The 14,782-nt window shown below is 50.5% G+C and overlaps 1 protein-coding gene across 1 annotated transcript in view; it reads right to left on the bottom strand.

The window, feature by feature from the left end:
• Positions 1-520: 520 nt before the first annotated feature.
• Positions 521-14,782, bottom strand: part of LOC109277780 (transmembrane protein 132B) — a 366,439-nt gene continuing 352,177 nt past the window's right edge. The window contains 4 exon segments of the mRNA XM_053901892.1: positions 521-5,904; positions 6,829-7,020; positions 9,051-9,321; positions 12,910-13,115. Of these exon segments, the coding sequence (XP_053757867.1) occupies positions 4,756-5,904; positions 6,829-7,020; positions 9,051-9,321; positions 12,910-13,115 (1,818 nt within the window). The 3' untranslated portion in view covers positions 521-4,755.

Raw genomic sequence — 14,782 nt, forward strand, 5'->3', positions numbered from 1 at the left:
TGAGGAACTTCGGGGGCTCGGCAATGCCTGGCCAGCAGTCAGCTGAAATGCTTACGTCAACCTCCCAAGCAGGAGCCTGACAGTCTTGTGTTTTTCTTATGTCTCTAGAGCTCTGCCCGTTCTGGACCCTCAGCACCCAGCCCCGAACACATACACACAAGGGAGCCATTGACAAGGGAAGACCAGAAGGGAGACTGAGGTCAGGGGCCACTGCGTCCTGCACGTCAGCACCGACTCCAAGATGGTGTGGCCCTCGACGGGGACGTGAGCGCCACAAGCCCACCTTCTAAGACATCCCGGAATAAGTGTCCCCCAGCTGGGAAAACAAATGAGAAGCTTTCCAGAGGTAAAAGCTGTTTGCAACTTTTAAGAAACATTTTCTTTTGGTTTCCATTTATTGCTGTATCAAATGTATTAAAAATCTCTGGCTAAGAAGAAAAAATATATAGAAGAAGAGTGAATTCGTACAGAGGCTGAAATTGAAGAGGGAATATGTGCATAAAATAAGGAAACAACCGAAGAATGTTTAAGCGTTTATTTTCACGTTAAAAATGAGGAGTTACCCTGTGGTTAGAATATACCTTTATGCTGGAAAATGTAGTCACTTTTATCTGAAGTATTTTCAGGAAAAAAAAAAAAAAGAGGAAAAAAAATCCAGAAGTAATGAAGAGTGAGATCAAGATCTTCTGGCAGGTTCCATCCGTGATGCCACCGTGAGCCATGCCCTCTCCAGGCAGCGGTCCTAACCAGCGCCCCGCGGGAGGTTAGGCCCGGTGTTTTCCCCACCATCGGTTTGGATATTTTTGAGCGGGGATGTCTGTACATTTAAAAGCTACAGCATTGCATGCTTTTATTATAAAATGTATTTATTCCTGCGCACTTCTCAGCGCCCCAGGGAACTGCCTCTGTTACATACAAAAATATCTGCTTTCTGTATCTTAGCATAGCCTTTCCACCACCCATCCCGTCCCTTCCTTCACGTAACAGGTGATACTCGGTACATCACACATGTATACTGTTGACGGAGGAGACGGCTACTGAGTTTATAAACCATCCGTCGTGTCATTTACAGAGACGAGCATGAAGGATTGAAGCCATTTGTGAGATGATTCGAGTAGAAAACACAATGGTCCTGGTGATATGGAGGAAGCAGGTGCAACCACTCTGTGTGGTCGTTGAAGGGGGACTGCTTAGTTCTCTGACAGAGCCTTGGCTGGTCCCAGCACCCCACCATGGGAAGACGCCTTTCTAAAAGGGGGAGAAGAGGGTGCAAACAACAAAATGCACAAAGGCAGACTTCCTAAAACTTAAAAATCAGCGAAGTACAAGGTACCTGTCTACGGATGTGGCAATGGTACAGAAATTAATCCGTGTTTTCCCTGCATTAACGTTCATACACAGAAACGCTCTGCCTGGAGTTTAAGTCTGGGAGCTTACCCTGGCCAGGGTGCAACACAAAACAGGAAGTCAGTCCCCTGCTGGCACGTGCAGAGTGTCCCGAGGTTTGCTGGGTGGCGCCCTTCAGGGAAACTTGACGTGTCTTCTGGCTTTCCCTCCGATGCAACCCTGTGTGCTCACACCGGGCTTCTGTCTTGCGGCAGCCGCTCCTCAATCCCTGGGTGTGGCGTGGAGAGCAGCACATCTGGCCGCTGGGAACACTGGCCTCACCCTCCCCCGTTCTAGGTGGCCCGGTCCTCGAGGGTGCCTGGGCCGCCCTCCCTGTGACCCGCGAAGTTCCCAGCCTGTGTCCCAAGGCTTGCTGGCGTCCGCCTCGGGGGTCGGAGGGAGGTCTAAGCATTCGCTTCTTGGGGAGAGGAAGGGACTTTATCAATGCTGTTCTTTTCAGGTTACTACTCACACCGATCAGTTGGATATGTCAGCTATAAAAACCTGGAAAATCCAGGCACATGCAGGTCCCCAGGGAACTGTATTCCAAGGTTTCATGATTTAGGTCTGTTCCCCATCTAAGTTTAGATATGTAGAGGCATAGTTCCTATTCATTTTAAATGATCTATTGGAAATCAGGCAGGTATAATCCACGGCTGCTGGTCAGCGGGAGATATTTAGAACAAAAAGAACTTCATTGAAATCCTGGATAGCGGAATGATGCCCGTGGCAAATCGGGGGACCGCGGACCGTGCTGGTTCCTGCTACATACCGTTCTCTCTGGCTCTTCACTACCAACACACTCATGTACGTATGTATGTGTGCGTGCGTGTGAGCGTGTGCTGTGTGGTAAGAGGGACCCCTCCTCCGTGACCTTCCATTCGACTTTCACGTTGAACTGAATTTGAGCGGAAACGGACAAAGGAGACTGTGCAGAGCCTGGATCACCCACGGGAGGCATCTTCAGGACCGCGGACAGCTCCCGACTCCCGAGAACCTCTGACAAGTTCTATGTTCTAGTGCCCCCGAGTTTGCGCTCTGCCCACATCAAACGCTCAGACCCCAGGGAATGCTCTGATTTGCAAGCTTGTCAGTAACGCTAATCATGGCAATGGTAACGTCCTCCTTCCTTTCCAGATCACCCCCCTGCCAGAGCCTCACTGCACCAGTGGGGGGCAGCCTGCTGTGTGAGAATGTGCGGGAGGCTCCCTATACCAGCTGAATGTCCTCCGTTTCAGACATGAAATCCCCATTATTTTGGGGATTTTGCTGAAGATCCAAAGGGAGAGAAAATTGAGAATGTCTTACAGAAGGAGTGGGGCTCATTTAGACAGCTATGCTGCATTAGCGTGTGAACTTCCTTTCGGCCTCCCCAGCTAGCTCTGAGCCACCTCCCCTGCCTCGAACCCCTGGTGACAGTCTCCCCGGGCTCCCTGAGGTGCCCTTCCTGCCAGACGTCAGCCATCTCTTTGCAAACTCCCTCTGAAGCTAACGCCTGGGTCTCCTGGCTTCGTTCACCCACCGAGTTGAAAGATTTTTTTGCAACTTTACCAGCTTCACTCCTCAACCCCCAACTTAAACACAAGATCAACTGAACACTGGCCTCTCAATATCAGGTCCACGTCCCTGGTAACGTATGCGCGGTTTACAAACCCACCGCAGTGCTGTGGGCAGGAGACACAGGTCAGAGGAGGCTGGGCTGTCCTGCCCCCACGCACGGAACACTTCCCAACAACAACCGAACGCCTCTCATTCTAACAGCTTGCTCAGCAGCCGTGAGGAGTCAAGAAACCGCTTCCCCGCGCCTTTGCTGCCCTGGACTTTAAATTTCTATTTCCTAGGGACGTAAGTGGCAACAGAAAGCTCGGAATTGGTGGCCTAGTGCACTGTCCGTCTTCACCTCTATCCCATCTCAGTAGAATGTTCTTGTGAGTGTGAGAAATTCTAATCTAACCTGAAATTCTTGCTTTGCTTGAAACCGTTCATGCAATTCCTTGAAAAATATTTTTGTATTCAAAAATTATGCAGGGGCCATGCTTTTTTTTTCCTATTGCCACTTTGACTTTCCAATAGCTATGGTTTTTTCAGCATAACAGCTTAAACTCTTGAACGGCCGTTTATTTTATGTTGTTTGGGGGCAAACCCATTGCTTTTCTCCATCAGAGCACACCCTGTATAGGTTTTATCTCTGCCAGAGTCGCGACTGATGGGTTTTGGGGGGGTAAGGGTTGGGGGTCATTGTATGGAAGGATTTCTACATATTGCTAAGTGGAGATATCACTCTACTTTCAAATTGTTGTGGTGGTTGTTCCAGTAAAATGGAAGTTTAATCTGAATGCATTTCCCATGCAATTTCCTTTCTGTGTATATTAGTTTAAGATTTTGATTTCCATTTGGATAACACATTGCGTTGACCAGAAAGCACCAGTATAAAGACAAACTATTTCAGGGTCTTTTCTAAAGCCCTCAGAAATGCACTCCAGGGATTCCCCGTGAATCTTCCACAGGCAGAAGATAAAAAATAAATGTGGTTGACAAGTGTTCACCAAAGTTTTTAAGCTTCATATAGAAAACTGTAAAGAGATGGCCCTCCCTCACAGTATATTAATATGTTGTGTAAAACCCCATGTCCCCAGTCCTGATACAAGGAAGCTTCACAACAAAGAGAAGGAAGGACATTGTGAGGATAAGTTTCTCAGATATGGCCCCTTATCAGGTAAGGAGTGTGGAAAACCGGAGGACACCTGACGTCCTGCACGGACGCGGCAAACGTCAGCGACTCAAACTCATGTGTAAATCAAACATCTCAGAGAGAAGACCACAACTGCTTTTCTTCATGTTTCAAAAAGAATTCCAGAGGCCAAAGGAAACCAGGTGCAGGTGCAAATGTATATAAAAATAACGAGCAGCGCTCATAACAAATAAGGGCGGCTACATTCGGCATCTTTCGCGTACGTCCAATCTCGGGCCAAGGGCAAGGAGTGTCCACTGTGCTTTAAAAGTTCTAGGAATAGAAAAATCAACACCCAAGCCTTTTCTAAATCCACACGGCCGTTTGTCGCGAGATGACTAACAACGTCTGTGGGGTCAGGTTTATTGTATTTGAACTGAGCTAGTATCAGGCTGCAGATACTACTGTTGTCTTAGAACTTCTCCAGGATCTATGTGTGGCCGCTTTAGAGACATTTCCCGGCTTATCACCCAGCTGCTGTAGCTCTCCGGGCCTCTGACACCTGCTCAGAAAGGGATCCCTCCCAGACCTCCACAAGTTAACCTTTGTTAAATCACCCCCTATTGCTGAACAAACTCACTGCTCCACCGTTCAAAAAACAGAAGGCATAAAGGTGAATACAAACGTAAGAAAGGAGTTCACATCTGGTCTTGCAGCCTTTCCATATAGTCTCTAAGGTCCCGGGGGCCCCCCAGCCCGGTGTCCTGACAGACCCACTTGATGTTATCCTCACTGTCAAACAGGATGGAGTTGGTGTATGGGCCACCGTCCTCCGGGAGGATGGTGGTGTAGGAAGTAAACTTGACTCTCTTCCTCTTTGGGCCCGATGGGTTTATAGGCTCACTTTTAATGTCTTTGTCATAGACATAGTCAGAGGGTCTGAGTAGTTGACTATGGAAAGTCTTCTGGGAGCCGCCGTTGAGAAGGAAGTTCCTCTCCTCGAACTGCAGCCCCCTGTCTATCATGGTTGTGCACTCCTCCGACGGGAGGGTGATGTCCACGGGGTTTTCCAGAAGTTCTACTTCATTCCCAAGCCAGACCCAGTCATGGGAATGGGGGATGTTGCCTTGTTCGCTCACAGCGAACCTTTTGTGTCTGTATTTCCAAGCAAATGCCACACAGTTGATTAAGAAGACCAAAATGGCCAAGCAGAAGACACAGAGCAGAGCGTACATGCCGATCTCCAAGTCAGTTAACCCCCTTGAGGTCACTGTAAGGTCACTGGGATTATTGGGTTCCGGTAACTTCCCTTGAGTGGGGAAGCTTGTGAAGGAGTCTGGACCACCACTCTTGAGCAACTTCTTATCCTTTCCTTCCAGGGGGTACTGTGGGGTTGTGCTTTTGTTGCTACGTTCCTCGTGGCCAACAGAGGCGCCATGTTGGAACCACTCCTGAACCGCTCTCTCCTGGTTTCCTTCACGCTGTATGGAATTACTGAAGTGGTCTTTGTATTCCCGACTGATGCCCTCGATATCGTTGGTGCCTCCTAGGTGCTCATCAACATTTGGTTCAAATTTGACCTTGACGTTTCCTTTACCCACGGCAAGAACACTCTTCCTCTTGGTCTTCTGACAGGGTTCGCTAATCATCATCTCTAATTTAATCAAGGGACCTTGCCCTTCACCCTGTGCAACCACAACCGGCCATTTGGACTGAAGGTTTGCCTGGACAGACACCACCATTTCATCCAATGATGACACAGTAACTGAAAAATCCTTGGGATCATAAATGTCTAAGGGTGTCACCGAACCATCACTGAACAAAATCCAAGAACTGACTATTGCTTCCTAAGAAAAATGAAACCAAAGCATTATGTTATAATCAGGTTCCTTCAAATTGCAAACATAAATACGACTTCCTATATAATATCATTTAAATATACAGATGGAGAAAAATAAACTTCTATGGTTTAAATCTTGAGCCGTTCCTGGCATGCCTTGAACTGACATCAATAACATACTACTGCTCCACTGATATGCGAAGCAAATAATATACTTTAATGAATGCATTAAGGTGCATATTAATTTATTGCATGCCGCACAACAGAAGTTGACTTTGACCTTTCTAAAAAACATTTTGAAAGATCAGGCAATTTATCTGAATCAAGATCAGGTGCAACTAATCAGGCTACTGCTCCAGATAATATCGCTGTGAACATTCTTTATTAGGAAGCCAGTGCTGATGAAGCAAAACACGCACTGGGTAAGGAGCCTGGGGAAAGATGCCTTATGGGAAGGAGCTCACCGGGAAGGCACAGCACCCTGGTGTCTTTATAAACACTCGTTATGAGTTTAAAGATGGAGGAGAGCTTCAGAGTTGGCAATGACTGTAAATGGTAGCGATTTGGGGCCCATCAGCCACGCTTGTTCAAGCAGCTGACGTGGAATTTCCAGGTACCAAAACCACCTGCTTTGGCAAATGGAAAAGCCTGTGATCCTATGGTCATGGGACAGCAGAGTGTGCCAAGCACAGATAAGGCTGCTGCAAAGCAAGTGGAGTATGGACGCATGGTTGAAGTATAAGACCATGTATGAGGAAAACGTATCTAAGTCGCTGGTATTTTTCTCGAAAAAAGGCAGGGCCATCTGGATAAGAAGCAGGAAGGAGCTTCACGGACCACCCATCCTAGCTTCAACTGATGCCCTCTGCAGATGCGCGGGGGAGGGAAGTGGTCTCAAACGACCGGGGACAAAAGGACTCTGGGATCCCACCTGCTGCGGGGCTCGGAGAACGTCCTGGGCAGCCACCATCGAGACGATGGCTCTCTTGTCCGCTCTGTGAGGCTTCAGGGCAAGAGACAAGCCAGCCACCAGCTGCACGCCCAGGTCGGCGATGGTGACGCGGTCATCCAGGACGATCACCGTCTTCTCGGCCAGGATGGAGTCAGAGAGCGGGGAGAGGACCTTCAAAGGAAGCGACCAAGCTCCAGTGTGTGCTCCACTCAATGGTTTTAAACTCCTAACTGACCTTTTCCATCAGCGTGTTCCCTCAGTTGTCTGCCAAGTGAGTGCGCTTGGGGAACTCTGTAGGGAAGGGTTATGCTATGGTCCAGTGACACTCGCCAACTGGAGGAGTTTGACAAACATCACGTCGGTCCATTTCCTTGCCTCTGACTCCTGCCATGACAACCACAGTGTATTTTCTGAGAAGAGCTCAATTTCACATAGAGACAAGAGCTAAAAGTTGCCCACCTTGGGACCAGGCACTCAAAGAGCAACGGTTTCCCAACAACTGACATTTAGATGTGAAAATGGCGGAATGGGCCATCTTCTCCTGCTCACATCCTTCCAGTGGGCACTTAGCTGTGCACTATGGGACAACAGTGATCGTGGCGCGGGCCACTGTGTCACCCCTGGAGAGACCACGTAAGCAAAGTGGAGGAGGGATTGTTAACGTACTGAGAAGTCACTCCTTCTAATTTACCATCTAGTTTGCAACCAGTGGTGCTTAACGAATGGACAGGAATATCCAGCAGGCAGAATTTCCAGAGCTGTCCCCCTCCCCGCCGCCCCGAAGATGTCCTCACTAAATTCTCAAACCTGGGAATGTGATGAGAAATCACTCTCATGATTATGTTGGCGTTTCTACGGCAGGTGCACCTTCAAACAGGGAGCTCATCCTGGATTATCGGGGGGGGGGGGGTGTAATGAACATCACAGAGATCCAAAGTGTGAGAAGGATTTGACCCAGCTATTACTGCTGATGGAGGGGCCACATGAGACATGACGTGGGTGGCCCCTCTGGGAGCAGTGAGTGGCCCCTGTTAACAGTCCACGAGGAAACAGACTCCTCAGTCCCACACCCGTGAGGGACTGCATTCTGCTAACAAGCTGAATGAGCTGGGAAGCAAATCCTTCCCAAAGCCCCCAGAGAAGCCCAGCCTGGCCATCACCTTCACCGCAGCCTTGTGACAGCCTCAGCAGAGAACCCAGCCCAGCTCTTGTCGACTCCCGACCTACAGAACTGAGTTCATAAATGAGGCGTGCCTTTAGCCGCTCGTTCTGTGATAACGTGCTACAGAGCCACGGGAGAATAACACAAAATATTGCACGTTTCATCCAGTTTCGTCAACATTGGCTGTGGCACCACCTAAAACATGACTTAATTAACTACGAGTGGTAACACTTTAAATTTTTGCTAGAAAACGTGCTGCAGTATCTCTGCATAATTATGCCATTCAAACTGACCGGGAAAATAGTTTTACTCTTCCTCTAGTAAAATACAGAGCACTTCACTGTGGATTTTTAAACTCTTTTTAGTGCAAACATGTTATTGAAGAATTTACTGTCCACGGGGCACCTGGGTGGCTCAGTCGGTTGAGCGTCCGACTTCGGCTCAGCTCGTGATCTCACAGTTCGTGGGTTCGAGCCCCGCGTCGGGCTCTGTGCTGACGGCTCGGAGCCTGGAGCCCGATTTGGATTCTGTGTCTCCCTCTCTCTGCCTCTCCCCCACTCATGCTCTGTCTGTCTGTCTGGTGTCTCTCTCTCTCTCAAAAATAAACATTAAAAAAACTTTCTTTTAAATTTCTGTCCACTGTTCAAAGTGTAACATATAGCTAAGTGGTTAACCCTCAAGGTTAGGAAAATAAAACTAGTTTTCTCGGGTTTGACCGTCTTCTATTAGCGGTATATGAAGAGTAAGTTATCGTACTGGGGGAAAGGTGGCTTCCACTGTGCGTTTCATTTAGCTTTGGCGGTAAAAGAAATTAGGGATTTTTTTCTTCCCCTCAACTCTCCCTGAAATGCAAAAATTAATTTAAGTTAGATTATGAAAACTGGTGAATGTCCTACAGCCGGTCATGATTCTCTTGTGCGTGTGCACACACACACATACACACACACACCTGCACGGCGGCATCTACCTGGACGCTCGTCAGTACAGACTGGGGCTGGGGCTGGGGCTGGGGCCCTGGCAAGGAGGGGGTGGCCCGTACCTGCACGGTGGTGATCCCCGGCTCCCGGCCCACCAGGGTCCTGCCGCCCTGCAGCTGTGCGATCCTTGGCTCCTCCACCTTCATGAAATCTGTCACCAGGTCGGTGATGTCAAACTGCCAGTCGGGGCCCAGCATGTAGCTCAGCTGACTCAAGTCGGGCGCCTCGGCCACAAACTGGGTGAGGACACGCACCGTGGCATGCTGGTACTGCAGGGAACAGCCTCGCCCCTTCTTCTCCTCGTCCTCCTCGTCCTCGCTCTCCCGGGTGGGCCTGGGGACACAGACAAACCAGGATCAACGCCGCGGCCGTGGAGGAGCTTCGCACACCTCGCCTTCCAGCTTCTCTGGAAGCGTCAGAACACGTGGCGTGGTTTTGCTACCCGCCGGGCCCGCGCACCATTGGTTCGTTCCCCGTCTGTTCCTTTTCGGTGGTCCCTGTGCACCTGCTTGGAGCACGGAAGGCGAGCGCCGCCCCTGCCTTCACGCGCCCAGCATGCGCCCAGCACCGCGGGACATGCTGCCCCCAAATAGGCAGAGGTTGAGTCCCCGCCCTGCGTTCTGGAACTCTGTGGTTTGAAACTGTCCCCGCTGCGGGAACCGTGAGGTCCCGGGTCAGAAGAGCTGCTGGGCCCAGTTCTCACCCCTCACGCGAGTCCCACACAGGCCCAGGCAGCGAGATTGGCTGCCCCCCTGCTCCCTCCAGGGGTGCGGTCAGGTGTGAGCGGGGGAGGACGGCCCCTGAGGATGGCTCAGCACTGTCTCCCGGCTGGCCCTGGGCAGGGAGGCCAGAGTGCCCTTTCTCACCCCCTGGCCCACCCGTGGCACTCGGTCACAGAGCTGCTGAGGGGTTCCTGCGGGAATCTCAGGCGCCCTGGCTCAGAGGACCTCAACTGCCGCCCCGCCTGTGCACGGCCCCAGGGAAAAGTCCTCCCTCGCTGGCTCTACTATTCCAGGACCTTCCCCTCGAGAGGAACCGGTCCTGTGTGCCTTTGCGAGAGCACCTTGCTTGGGGAAGGGTCTACGACCGTGGGCAGACAGGGGTGGCAGGGGAGCCAGTAGCTGTAATTCAGACACATCGAGTCAGCCCTACTATGCACTGGGCCTGGGTCTACCCACTCACGGGATCATAGAGCTCACAGGGCTAGCCATCTAGGGGCGGGGTCCACGCCCCGGCTGCTGTGCCCCTCGGTGCCCTCTTCCTCCTTATAGTGACCTCCCCGCATCTTCAAAACAGCCATGAAAGAGGTTCCTATTTCTACACGAAGCCGCCGAGGCTCGGAGTGGTTAACACACGGCCTGGACAGCTGGCGATCAGCAAATTTACAGAGTTCCGTTTGACTTCGGAAACCCACCTTCTTTAAAACGTACCCTCCTGCCTCCCTGAAAGGTCTGGGGACCATTTGGAAAGGAAGGGTGTGTAACCAGCATCCATAAAGAAGCATGTTGTGGTCTCCCAAAGCCAGGAGTAAATATCTGTGCTGGTAAGTGAGATGGCTTTAGTGGCAAAGGGACATATCACCAAAAACACGCAATGACATTGTGCAAAGTTATTCCCATTCTACTTTTCAGTCCTTCCGATTTGATCACGGGGAATGAAGGCCTCTGGGGTGCTGGGCTGTCCCTGACGCTTATGTGACACTTGCTGGTCGACTCATGAAAGACCAGCTCAGCCAGGGGCACCCGGTGGTTCAGCTGGTGAAGCGTCCGACCCTTGGTTTCCGCTCAGGTCACAACCTCATGGTTTGCGAGATGGAGCCCCACATCAGGCTCTGTGCTGACAGTGGGGAGCCCTCTTGGGACTCTCTCTCTCCCTGTCGCTCTGTTCCTTCCCTGTTCTCTCTTTCTCAAGAGAAAGAAATAAAAAAAAAAAAGACCAACTCATACAAACAGCAGTATCTATACAGAATGTAACACCGACGTTTTCTTTTCTCCGCATTAATTTCTACCAGTTGGCCATTTTTGATAGTTATGTAAAATTTCCCTTAAGTAAGTGAATAAAAGCGAAAAAAAGAACAATATTAAGTATACATTATAGGTGGCATTCAAAAGAGGCAATATCATAAAAGTGGTGAGTGAATAAATGAAGTATTAGAAATACTGTATTAATCAAACCATTCTGTCATTTTGGGACAGATAGCATTCTAGTTTTTTTTTAAGTTTAAATTTTGGGGCACCTGGGTGGCTCAGTTGGTTGAGCGGCAGACTCTTAATTTTGGGTGACGTCATATCTCATGGTGTGTGAATTCCAGCCCTGAGTTGGGCTCTGCACTGACAGCACGGAGCCTGCTTGGGATTCTCTCTCTCTCTCTCTCTCTCTCTCTCTCTCTCTCTCTCAAAAATAACATGAAAAAGGTTAAATTTTTCATTAATTAGAAATTCACTGTAAGTTAAAAAATCACGTACAGGGAGTTCTCGTATGCTCTTTGCTCTGCTAACATCTTGCGTGATCACAGTATAATCCCAAGACCAGGAAACGGACATTGGGACAAACCACAGGGCTCATTCAGGTTTTCACAGTTTAACCAGTGCACGTGCGCGTGTGTGGTTCTATGCAGTTTTATCACCAGAGGATTCACGGAACCATAGCCACGACCGAAAGACAGAACTAGTCCGTCCCCACGGGGATGCCCCGGGCTACCCCTTGATAGTCTATGCAGTCCCTAATCCACGGTGACCTCCAGTCTGTTTTCCACTTTCTAGATCATTCTACATGGGACCATGCAGTATGTACGGTCTTAAAATGCCGGTAAGGGTGTGAATGGAGTAACTAGCTGACATACATGTGGCTGCTGGGAGAGTGAAATGGTACATCCTCTGGAAAATAGTTCGGCAGTTTCTTTTAAAATTAACTACGCCCTTATCACGCGACCCAACAGTTACACCCTTGGGCGCCTTCCCCAGAAAACTTATGCTCACACACAAGCTTGCACAGGAGGGTCATGGCGGCTCCATCCATGAGAGCCGCCGACTGGTGACAGCATGCGTGGCCTCCTGTGGACGATTCAGTACAGTAAGATGATACCCCCCACGGATCACCCCTCAACAATACAACTACAGGAATGCTCGATACCGCCAACCACTGGGGTGGATCTCAAGGGACTTCTGCTGGATAAAAACAAGTCCATTCGAAAAGGTCACACACTGAACGGTACCACCTTCCCGCTAGAGAAACCTCTGCTTTCCAGGGCCACCTGGACACTCCCCACATCTCAAGGTCAATGGATTCAGCACTTTAATTCCGTCTGTAAAATCCCTTCGTAGACGTTCCAGGTTGGGGTTTGAGTGAACAGCCAGGAGGTGGGAATGTTACAGAGGGGTCGTCTTTAGAAGCCTGGGTACTACACTTCGTCATTTTGTCTTTGGGACAACTCTCTTCAGTGATATCGTCACCTCCAATTTATAGATGAAGAAACTGAGGAACAGAGAGGTTCATCAACTGGCCCAAGGTCACACAGCTCTACGTGGGAAAGCTCGCAAGGGTGAAAACTTCAGCAGCTTCATGCCAGGGCCCACAACGTAACCCCTGCGCCAGGCTCCGCGGATGGAGGTCGACATTTATAAGCAGGGAACTGAAAACGAGCAGCACAGGAAGGAACGATGGGGCAGCGGGGAATAGAAAGAAACGCCTACACCCCGTGCTCTGTGCTTTGCGTGCAGAGCAACATTATACTGAGTCCCAGCAACTGCGCCACGAGCTGGACACGACCCGTGTCTCCGTGAGGCCCTCCTCACGTCGAAGGCTAGTACGTGCCCAAAGTCAGACCCCGCTGAGCCCCAGTCCGAGACCGCCGTGACCCCCTGCGGGCGCATCTCCCCGGGGATCCGGGCGCCAGGACCCGGCCCTCCCTCGGCTGCTCACCTTCTGTTGGAGGCCACGGGGACCCTCCATCCCTTGATCTGGCTCAGCTCCGTGTCTGAGATCTCAATCTGCAGCGGGAGCCTGGGCGCCCACACGGTCACTTCCAGCTGAGACGTGAAGTGCTGGTGGGTGAAGTTCACGGTCGTGTACACTTTGCTCCTCACCTCCTTCCCGTTCACGAAAATGGAGTCACAGTGGTTGGAGACCTTTGGGAGAAGTGAGAGTCTCGAGCTGCATCCGGGAAAACACCGGCGGCAAGGAGGCAGAGAAAGTTCGCAGACTCTGATTTATTAGTCGCCGAGACAATAGCGTCTCATCTGTTGGTAATTCCAACAAAAGGTAATTTGTAGGCACTAATTGGCGACAAATACTGATAAACAGACTCCAGGAAAACCATTTTGCGTTACGAAATACTGACAAGTAAGACCATAAACATAATTTAATGGAGTTCTATAACCTTTGTTGCTTCTTTCGTGGGTTGTTTTTCCCCTCTACCTCACCTTCTTTATGTACTCAAACCACCACTAATCAAACCCCAGGTGCAACATATTTCACTTCACCATGTTTGAAGATGCATGAAAGGTAGCCATATGTCGCTTTAGAAAAACGACTTTATTCAAGCCATACAAACCAAGAAAGCTTGGCACTGCGTTAAAATCCTTGTAGGAAATACTCCCGAAACGGGGATATAATTATTTGTGCCCCCATTAAACTGCACTTTTGCAGACTGGAAGTGAGGGTGTAGCATTTTGCTGTGGTTTTTTGACTCGGCACCTGGGGTGGGGGGGGAGAGGGCACCCTCTTAACATGCACGTGTTAGCAGGTTACGTATCGGACGATTTAAGCCTCTATCTCACTCCACCCCTTCCGGATAAACAAGTAAAATGTTGATGACGTCTCTCCTGGACCTTCCGGAAAATGTCACTGAGGTTTGTAGGTGGGGAGGCCGTGGAGGGGGCAAGGGTCACCTCCAGGTGCAGGGGACACCGAAACCAAGAATTCACCACAGAATCGCAACAGCGAGGGGTCCACAGTCTCATTCTACAGGTGAAGGGGCTGAGGCCAGGGATGTGGTCCAACTGGCTCGGGCCACACGCTGCTTTCGGGGTCCCGCGTCAGTCTGAGCCGCTGGCGGACCTGAGTGCCACCAGGCAGTGTGTTTTGCGAGCCACAAACGAGGACTTACTTCTGACCTCGTCTTCCTCACCTGAGTCGGTACCCACAGCCCAGGCCTCCCTTCCGAGCCCCAGACGCTTGTGTCCCGAGCAAGGTCAGAAGCGCCAACTTCCAAACTCCAAGAGCAAACCTCCTTGTTGTTGTTTTTTAACGTTTTATCGTATTTTTGGGAGAAAGAGAGACAGAGCGTGAGCAGGGGAGGGGCAGAGAGAGAGGAGACACAGAACCCGAAGCAGGCTCCAGGCTCTGAGCTGTCAGCACAGAGCCCGACGCGGGGCTCGAACTCACGGGCCGTGAGATCATGACCTGAGCCAACGTTGGACGCTTGACCGACCGAGCCACCCGGGCGCCCCTTCAGCCATCTTTAAGTAGATCTGACCACGGCCACTAGCAGAGACATGGGCTGAAATCCCAGTGGCACTGACTGGGTAACCCTGGTCCTCAAAGCAGTGAGCGGGGTGCTGCAGGGTGGCCGTGTCAAGCTGGCTCCTGTGAGGACTGGGCAGCCTGAAGTCTGTGCCCTCCAGGGACAAGGGAGAAGAAAAAGGATGACGGGAGCAAATCAGCTGTCTCCAGGGGCATGCCCGAGGAACGTAAATCGGCAGGATTGTGCCCAGGATTTCGAAGAGAGCGAGACTTTCGATGAGAGCAGAAATAGAAGGTTAAAACTCGTTCTTACTTCAAGATCCCGTGACGC

The sequence above is a fragment of the Panthera pardus genome, unplaced genomic scaffold (genome assembly GCF_024362965.1).
Source record: "Panthera pardus isolate Hobbes unplaced genomic scaffold, ASM2436296v1 HiC_scaffold_14, whole genome shotgun sequence".
Taxonomy (NCBI): Eukaryota; Metazoa; Chordata; class Mammalia; order Carnivora; family Felidae; genus Panthera; species Panthera pardus.